The sequence below is a fragment of the Mirounga angustirostris genome, unplaced genomic scaffold, assembly GCF_029215605.1.
Source record: "Mirounga angustirostris isolate CCGP_5_RB_7025 unplaced genomic scaffold, mMirAng1.0.hap1 SCAF_7, whole genome shotgun sequence".
Taxonomy (NCBI): Eukaryota; Metazoa; Chordata; class Mammalia; order Carnivora; family Phocidae; genus Mirounga; species Mirounga angustirostris.
The window spans coordinates 3,695,694-3,706,120 of NW_026991715.1; the positions used below are offsets into that span (position 1 = coordinate 3,695,694).

The 10,427-nt window shown below is 37.3% G+C and overlaps 1 protein-coding gene across 1 annotated transcript; it reads right to left on the reverse strand.

Annotated features, from left to right (window-relative positions):
* Window positions 1-1,030: 1,030 nt before the first annotated feature.
* On the reverse strand, window positions 1,031-1,990 carry LOC123842370 (olfactory receptor 6F1-like). The gene has a single exon (XM_045871718.2). The coding sequence runs from the start codon at window positions 1,988-1,990 to the stop codon at window positions 1,031-1,033; it is 960 nt and encodes a 319-aa protein (XP_045727674.2).
* Between the last annotated feature and the right edge of the window lie 8,437 nt (window positions 1,991-10,427).

Sequence of the window (10,427 nt, forward strand, 5' to 3'; positions counted from 1 at the left end):
AGAGACCAAGGGTGAAATTCTGCAATTTAAAAAAAAAAATTTCCAGATTGCTCTGTTGCTGTGAATCCCCTGACCCCACATTGGATAGAGAAACTTTAGGAGGTGATCAAGTGGAGAACACTCACCCTAAACCTTTGTTGTGATTTATTTCTTCAGTATTCCTGTCATCCCTTTGGTTACTATGCTGGACTGGAATAACTGAAAAGTGTAAAATTTCAAAATATACATAGAAAAGTGAACTTAATAATGAAAGACCAGTTGTCTGTTCCTTTTTTTTTTCTGTCTCAGAATTGAATTAATTTATGCAAAAATAATTGCTTGAGTATTTTATAAGAATCTAAGACAGTTGATACTCATTTGACTATGTTAGATATCTCATTATTAGACTGCCTATTTCTAAGTTTTTCCTCTATTCCCTCCAGCTATTAATCTTTTTACCACTGTTAATATTTTAAAATCCAGTTGTTATCTACAAAAAATCTAATATTCTAGTACTTTTCTACTATTTCTATTATCCAGAAAACATAATTACCTAATATTTTAGAAATAAAGCCTGTAGTTAAGGTTATATTCACAATTAAATCAACATCCATAATTAAGAATACTGACTGGTTTATCATATGTTTTTAATAATGTTTATTGATTTAATTATTTTGAGGTGCAAATAGGCACATTTATAATAGCCCATCTAAAAGATGGTATAACACTGCTCCATTTAACAAAAACAATTTTTGGTTTGTGGTTACTTTTAAGGTGTAAATTATGAAAACATTAGATAGAAATATTATATGGAAGTAAACCAGGCTATTTCCTAATTATGAATGTCTTGTGAACAGAAAGTTTGAGTTATCACTGTGGCATTGCACTAAGACATTTTTAAATGTAGCAATTATACAGTATCTATTTTGGTAGAATTCAACACAAAATGTCCATACTAAGTAATATCAATTTTATAATACAATTTTCAATATTTACCATTTGCAAATGTGTTTTAGGAATCCACTCTAAATTGATCATTTTAGAGTATCTCTCAAATCCTTTGCAGGTTTCTAGTCAAAGGCAATCTTTTTCTTGCTAGAACTTTTCTGAAAGCTTTCTTCACATCTTTGTTTCGCAGTGTGTATATGAGAGGGTTTACCAAAGGGGTAACCACACAGTAGAACACTGAGATCACTTTACCAATAGTGAAGTTGTACTTGGCTGGAGGGCGAACATAAGCAAAGATAATGGTGCCATAATAGATTGAGACCACAGTGAGGTGGGAGGCACAGGTGGAGAAAGTTTTCTTCCGAGCCTCCTGGGAAGACAGCCTGATTATTGTGACCACAATGTGTCCATACAAAGACATAGTGAGAAGGCAAGAACTTAGAATCACGACAGAGCTACATGTATAGCCCAAAGCCTCCACCAAAAATGTATCTGAGCAGGAGAGTTTAAAAATGGGGTCTGAGTCACAAAAGAAATGGTTGATCTTCTGGGGACCACAAAAGTTTAGATGGGAGATGAGTATGGTTGGTAGGAGAGGAGCAATGAAGCCCCCAATCCAAGATCCAGCTGAAAACCGCAGGCACAGCTGAAGACTCATGAGAAGTGAATACCTTAAAGGGCTACAGATGGCAAGGTACCGGTCATAGGCCATCACTGCCAGCAGGATGCACTCTGTAGCTCCCATGGAGAAAAAGAAGTAGTACTGGGTTATACAGCCAGAAATAGAGATGGTAACAACCTGTGAGAGGCAGGTGGCCAGCAATTTAGGCACTGTGGCTGTGGTGTACCAGATCTCCAGGAGTGACAAATTTCCTAAGAAAATGTACATGGGTGTTTGGAGTGTGATATCCATGAGAACAATGAAGATGATGAGGGTATTTCCCATGAGGGAGAGCAGATACACAGTGAGAAATATCACAAACAAGGTGAGCCTCAGATAGAGAACACCAGAAAACCCAAGAAAAATGAACTCTGTCACTGTTGTTTGGTTTGTTACATCCATATCTCATCTTCTCTGGTCTGGAATAAACCAACAAAGCCCAGAAGATAATATATGAGCAAGAAGCAAAATTAGAACATTTTTGTAGTCATTTATTTTATGATGATAATTAACCATAGTAGCAATAAAAAATAATGGGTAAAGCATAGTTGGCATCTTTATAAAAAAAAAATTTCCATGGGTTAATTCACTCTGCTAAGTCTCTGCAGTATTCTAATTTTTTTAAGCCTGAATGCAGGGCTCAAACTCAGGACCCTGAGATCAAGACCTGAGCTAAGACCAAGAGTCAGATGCTTAACAACAGAGCAACACAGGTACCCCTAAATATGCTATTAATTTACATGTTATAAATAAAGAAACTAAGGGGGCAAATAGTTTCCCCACAGTTACATCACTTTAACTGCTGGGGCAGGTTTTAAACTCAGGCATGTTGATTCAAAAGACAAAGTCCAAGTAATAGATAAAATGTGGTCATGTGATTGTTTTATCACTGACAAATTTACAAATAGACATTGGAAGATGGTGAAGAAATCTTAAGACATTACAGATTAGCTACCATTAGATCCTTGGGGAAGGTGGAATGTCTCTGAGAATGGGAAGTCTAGGCCATAATTACTTGCCATATTAAGACAAATGTCGCCTATGATTATATCTTAAAAATTCCTGATTTATTCCATCACTCAGGGTTTGGTAGGAGATTGGTGTGTGAATAAACTTTATCTCCAGAATAAAAAACAAATTCAAAAGTTATAAAGAAGATATTTTGTTTATAAACATTTTAAACCTTCTTAATCTTTGGTTGTTTGTTTTTAGGATAGACATTTCCATATATTTTCCTACACTAGTTAGAAAAAATCAAACAAATACATTTTTAAATATCCATCCACCAATTGACAATGAGATTATTGAGGTATCTTGGTTACTGAGAGGAACACACATGAGATCTACTCACTTTCCAAATATTTAAGTGTGCAATAAAGTATTGATAACTATAGTTATGTTGTGTTCTTATGAAAAATAAAAAAAAGTCAGAAATTTTGTATTAAAAAAAGATTTCTAATGGATGTATTTATGTATACATCTGTTTTAGTGCCAAAATATCAAGATGATAAGTAAAATATAGTAGAAAAAATAAAATCTTACTACCATAATGAAAATGTTCTTGTAAATGTAAATTTATATATATATATATATATATATTTACTATTTAAAAAATTACCTGATATAAAGTTACAGACTTGGTATTCCCTACATAACAATGAAAGAAGTTGAATTCAACATGAAGGCAATTGTGTCTTGAGGGGGAAAAGATGGTGGAGGAGTAGGGGACCCTATTCAAACCAGTCTGTGGAATTGAGCTGGATATCTACCAGACCACTCTGAACACCCACAAAATCAGGCTGAGATGTAAGAAGATAGATCTGGATCTCTACAAACAGAATATTGTAGGCAGTTGGTTTTGAGGTACAAAGTGGGGAGCCATGATTCCATGGGCAGGTATCAGGATACTACACCCTTGGTGAGTGATAGCTTCCCATGCTGGGGACTGGGCACAGACTCGCAGACTGGTAGTGATGCGGAAAGGGCTTTAGGGCAGCCCCCCTGACAGAAACCCAGAGCAGGGCTGCACGTGCAAACGGGGGGCAGCTGGTGGTTTAGAAGCACAAAGGGCAGAGATGTGCCCTGACATGGAGGAGAGAACTGGGAGCGCTGCTGAGGGGTGCACAACACAGGACTGCAGTTTATAGCAGCACAGACAGAAACAGATAGTGTGGCCTGGAGAGCTCACTGAAGAACAGATTGTGATCTCTCCGCTCTGAGGGAGAGGGTTGGAAATGGTCTCTTCTGCTCTGACTCTCTCGGAAAAGATGCGGAAAGCCACCAGGGAAAGCTGCCAGAGAACAAGGGCCCACCAAAACCGGTTTTCACTGAGGCCATCCCCCTCCACAAGGGGGCAGGGCAACTGCGCCCAAACAGGGTTGCCTGAGTAACAGCATGGCAGGCCCCTCCCCCAGAAGAAAGGCTGGGAGAACAAGAAGACAGCAACCCTAAAGTCCCTAGAAAACAGGTGCATCTTGCTTGGGTTGTGGTCAGTAATTTGGACTCTGTACATTCCCTCAATCACCCCCAACAGAATGACTAGGAGGAGGAACCCCCAAAATAGGAAAGACTCGGAGACTACGATTTATGCCAAAGGTTTACAAAAGGATGCAGATATAACCAAGATGTCAGAGATGGAATTCAGGCTAGCAATTGTGAAGACAATGACTAGAATGGAGATATCAATTAATGGCAACAGAGAGTCTCTAAGGGCAGAAGTAAGAGGTGATTTGGCAGAACTTAAAAATGCTATCAATGAGATCCAATCCAATCTAGATAATTTAACAGCTAGGGTAACTGAGACAGAAGAGAGAATAAGTGATCTGGAAGACAGTATAATTGATAAAAAGGGGAAAGAGGAGGCCTGGGAAAAACAACTCAGAATCCATGAAAATAGAATCAGAGAAATAAGATACACCATGAAACGTTCCAATGAATTATTGAAATCCCTGAGGGGGTGGAGAGAGAGAGAGGACTAAAAAATATATATGAGCAAATCGTAGCTGAGAACTTCCCTAATCTGGGGAATGAAACAAATATTCATGTCCTGGAGGCAGAGAGGACCCCTCCCAAGATCAAGGAAAACAGACCAACACCCCGGCATGTAATAGTAAAACTTGCAAATCTTAGAACCAAGGAAACGATCTTAATGGCAGTTAGGGTGAAGAGATTCCTTACATAGAGAGGGAGGAACATCAGAATTATGTCAGAGCTGTCCACAGAGACCTGGCAAGCCAGAAAGGCCTGGCAAGACATATTCAGGGTACTAAACGAGAAGAACATACAGCCAAGAATACTTTAACTGGCAAGGCGTTCATTTAGAATGGATGGAGAGATGCAGAGCTTCCAAGACTGGTAGAAACTGAAAGAATATGTGACCACTAAGCCGGCTCTGCAAAAAATATTAAGGGGGGTTCTATAAAAGGAGAAAGACCCCAAGAGTCATATACAACAGAAATTACAGGGACAATCGATAAAAACAACATCTTCACAGGCAACATGATGACAATTAATTCATATCTTTCAATAATCACTCTCAACATGAATGGCCTAAATGCTCCCATAAAATGGCACAGGGTTGCAGATTGGATAAAAAGACAGGACCCATCCATATGCTGTCTACAAGAGACTCATTTTGAACCTAAAGACATCCAGACTGAAAGTGAAGGGATGGAGATCCATCTTCCATGCCAGCCGACCTCAAAAGAAAGCTGGGGTAGCAATTCTTATACCAGACAAATTAGATTTTAAACTAAAGTCTGTAATAAGAGACACAGAAGGACACTATATCATTCTTAAAGGGTCTATCCAACAAGAAGATCTAACAATTGTAAATATCTATGCCCTCAACATGGGAGCAGCCATCTACATAAGCCAACTGTTAACCAAAATAAAGAGTCATATTGATAACAATACGTTAATTGTAGGAGACCTCAATACTCCACTCTCAGCAATGGACAGATCATCTAAGCAGAAAATCAACAAGGAAACAAGAGCTTTGAATGATACACTGGACCAGATGTACTTCATAGATATTTACAGAACATTCCACCCTAAAACAGAATACTCATTCTTCTCGAGTGCACATGGAACGTTCTCCGGAATAGACCATGTACTGGGTCACAAATCAGGTCCCAACCAATACCAAAAGACAGATTATTCCATGCATATTCTCAGACCACAATGCTTTAAACTGGAACTCAATCACAAGAAAAAAATTGGCAGAAATTCAAACACTTAGAAGCTAAAGACCACTCTGCTTAAGAATGTTTCGTTCAACCAGGAAATCAAAGAAGAGCTTAAACAATTCATGAAAATCAATGAAAATGAAAACACATCGACCGAAAACCTATGGGATACTGCAAAGGCAGTCCTAAGGGGGAAATACATAGCCATCCAAGCCTCACTCAAAAAAATAGAAAAACCCCAAATTCACCAAAAACTCTACACCTTAAAGAACTAGAGAAAAAGCAACAAATGTTGCCTAAGCCACACATTAGAAGAGAAATAATTAAAAGTGGAGCAGAGATCAATGAATTAGAAACCAGAAACACAGTAGATCAGATCAACAAAACTAGAAGCTGGTTCTTTGAAATAATTAATAAAATGGATAAACTACTGGGCGGATTTATCCAAAAGAAAAGAGAAAGGACCCAAATTAATAAAATTAGGAATGAAAGGGGAGAGATAAGGACTAACACCAAGGAAATAGAAACAATTATTAGAAATTATTATCAACAACTATATGCCAATAAACTGAGCATTCTGGATGAAATGGAGGCCTTCCTGGAAACTTATAAACTGCCAAGACTGAAACAGGAAGAAATTGACAACCTGAATAGGCCAATAACCAGTAACGAGATTGAAGCAGTGATCAAAAACCTGCCAAAAAACAAAAGCCCAGGGCCTGATGGATTCCCTGGGGAATTCTACCAAACATTCAAAGAAGAAATAATACCTATTCTACTGAAGATGTTTCAAAAAATAGAAACTGAAGGAAAACTTCCAAACTCATTTTATGAGGCCAGGTTTACCTTAATCCCCAAACCAGGCAAAGACCCCATCAAAAAGGAAAATTTCAGGCCGATATCCCTGATGAATATGGATTCCAAAATCCTAGCTAAAAGATCCAAAAATACATTAAAAGGATCATCCACCACGACCAACTGGGATTTATCTCTGGGACACAAGGGTGGTTCAACATTCACAAATCAATCAATGTGACAGAACACATTAATAAGAGGAGAGAGAAGAACGATATGGTCCTCTCAATTGATGCAGAAAAAGCATTTGACAAAATACAACATCCTTTCCTGATTAAAACTGTCCAAAGTATAGGGATAGAGGGAACATTCCTCAAGTTCATAAAATCCATCTATGAAAAACCTACAGCGAAAATCATCCTCATTGGGGAAAGGCTGAGAGCCTTTCCCTTAAGATCAGCAATACGTCAAGGATGCCCACTCTCACCATTGTTGTTCAACATAGTACTAGAAGTCCTAGCAACAGCAATCAGACAACAAAAAGAAATAAAATGTATTCAAATTGACAAAGAAGAAGTCAAACTCTCTCTTTTTGCAGACGACATGATACTTTATGTGAAAAACCCAAAGACTCCACCCCCAAATTACTAGAACTCATCCAGCAATTCAGTAATGTGGCAGGATACAAAATCAATGCACAGAAATCAGTTGCTTTCTTATACACTAACAATGCAACTGTAGAAAGAGAAATTAGAGAAACGACTCCATTTACAATAGCACCAAAAACCATAAGATACCTTGGAATAAACCTAACCAAAGAGATAAGGGATCTATACTCTAGGAACTACAGAACATTCATAAAAGAAACTGAAGAAGACACAAAAAGATGGAAAAATATTCCATGCTCATGGATCGGAAGAATAAACATTGTTAAAATGTCTATGCTACCTAGAGCAATCTATACCTTCAATGTCATCCTGATCAAAATTCCAATGACATTTTTCAAAGTGCTGGAACAAACAACCCTAAAGTTTGTATGGAATCAGAAAAGACCCCAGATCGCCAAGGAAATGTGGAAAAAGAAAAACAAAGCTGGAGGCTTCACGTTGCCCAATTTCAAGCTATATTACAAAGCTGTGATCACCAAGACAGCATGGTACTGGCACAAAAAGGACATATAGACCAGTGGAACAGAATAGAGAGCCCAGATATGGACCCTCAACTCTATGGTCAAGTAATCTTTGACAAAGCAGGAAGAAACATTCAATGGGAAAAAGTCTCTTCACTAAATGGTGCTGGAAAAATTGGACAGCCACATGCAGAAAAATGAAACTCAACCATTCTCTTACAATATACACAAAGATAAACTCAAAATGGATGAAAGACCTCAATGTGAGACAGGAATCTATCAAAATCCTAGAGGAGAACATAGGCAGTAACTTCTTTGACATCGGCCACAGCAACTTCTTTCAAGATACATCTCCAAAAGCTAGTGAAACGAAAGCAAAAATGAACTTCTGGGACTTCATCAAGATAAAAAGCTTCTGCATGGCAAAGGAAACATTCAACTAAACAAAGAGGCAACCCACAGATTGGGAGAAGATATTTGCAAATGACACTACAGATAAAGTGCTGGTATCCAAAATCTATAAAGAACTTCTCAAACTCAACACCCAAAAAACAAATAATCAAGTCAAAAAATGGGCAGAAGATATGAAAAGACACTTCTCCGAAGAAGACATACAAATGGCTAACAGACACATGACAAAATGTTCATCATCATTAGCCATCAAGGAACTTCAGATCAAAACCACATTGAGATACCACCTTACACCAGTTAGAATGGCAAAAATGAACAGGGAAAGAAACAATAAATGTTGGAGAGGTTGTGGAGAAAGGGGAACCCTCTTACACTGTTGGTGGGAATGTAAGTTGGTACAGCCACTTTGGAAAACAGTGTGGAGGTGCCTCAAAAATTTAAAAATAGAGCTACCCTATGACCCAGCAATTGCCCTCCTGGGTATTTACCCCAAAGACTCAGAGGTAGTGAAAAGAAGGGCCATATGCACCCCAGTGTTCATAGCAGCAATGTCCGCAATAGCCAAACTGTGGAAAGAGCCGAGATGCCCTTCAACAGATGAATGGATAAAGAAGATGTGGTCCATATATACAATGGAATATTACTCAGCCATCAGAAAGGATGGATATCCAAATTTTACATCAACATGGATGGGACTGGAGGAGATTATGCTAAGTGAAATAAGTCAAGCAGAGAAAGTCAATTATCATATGGTTTCACCTATTTGTGGAACATAAGGAATAGCATGGAGGACATTAGGAAAAGGAAGGGAAAAATGAAGGGGGGGAATTCAGAGGGAGAGATGAACCATGAGAGACTATGGTTTCTGAGAAACAAACAGGGTTTTAGAGGGGAGGGGGGATTGATTAGCCCGGTGATGGGTATTAAGGAGGGCACATACTGCATGGAGCACTGGGTGTTATACAAAAACAATGGATCATGGATCACCACATCAAAAACTAATGATGTGTTGTATGCTGACTAACATAACATAATAAAATTAAAATAAATAAATAAATAAATAAATAAATAAAATGTTTGGGTCAACCAGGAAATCAAAGAAGAACTTAGACAATTCATGGAAACCAATGAGAATGAAAGCACATTGGTTCAAAACCTATGGGATACTGCAAAGGTAGTCCTAAGCTCAAAATACATAGCCATCCAAACCTCACTCAAAATAGCAGAAAAATCCCGAATTCACCCACTAACTCTTCACCTGAAAGAACTAGAGAAAAAGCAACAAACAATCCCTAAGCCATGCATTAGAAGAGAAATAGTTAAGATTAAAGCAGAGATCAATGAATTAGAAACAGCATTTCAGCATTTATTTTTCTATTTATGTCATAACTGTCTAATTTCACTGCTAATAAAAACAAGATTATACATTTTTTAAAGGCATGCAAATTTAAGAACTGGAAGTTAATAAAAATTCATTTTATTTTAGTTATTTTTTTTCAATTTTTATATTTTTATTGATCTTACTTCAGGGGTTCTTTTCTTTTTTATTTTATTATATGATTCATTTTTAAACTAATATTTTATCCAAATAAAATGATATTTAAATATGAAAAATAACTTCCATATAATTTTAAATTATTTATCGTTTTTAATTTACAAGTTCTGTCCTTATCCTACATACAAAATAAATGCCAAAGTATATCACCTTTAAATACAGAAATATCCAAAATTATAAAAGTACCATTATGTAACTCCATGACTCTCAAGACAAATAAGAAATAACATGCACTATATCCCCTGAAAGATACTCACTGTTTGATTACGTTCCAGCATTGGAATGTTTTTAATTTAGATTTCATTTAATGTTTCTGTCTCAGCAAGGCTATGCATTAGACCATACTATATTCAACTGGATCATAAATGAATAAAGCTAAAAATGATATTTACTTCTATGTCATTGGTTGTCCCACATCATCTATGATGTAGATGAACCCTAAATTCCCTTCTTCAAGTTTTTGTTTTTCCTGTAAGCAGGATGCAAAAATATATATTCTGATATCCCCTGGTGAGAATTATTCTGATTTCACCTGCCTGGGTCCTTGGAGATCTGCCCTCCAATTTTGGGCATTCACAAAGATTCCCTGAGAACTTTCTTTTCATGAGAGTCATGCTTCCTTTGGGACTAAAGGAAGAACCAAGAAAACATGGGAAACAGCAGATATTTCTCCCCATGTACTGAAGGCATACCTTCCTAATTGTCTTCTTTAACTGCCACTGACCATGGTATTCATGTTTCATTTATAATTGCGATCCCTCA

Coding starts and splice junctions, on each gene's coding strand:
- LOC123842370 (XM_045871718.2), bottom strand. CDS start 1,990: ATGGATGTAACAAACCAAACAACAGTGACAGAGTTCATTTTTCTTGGG.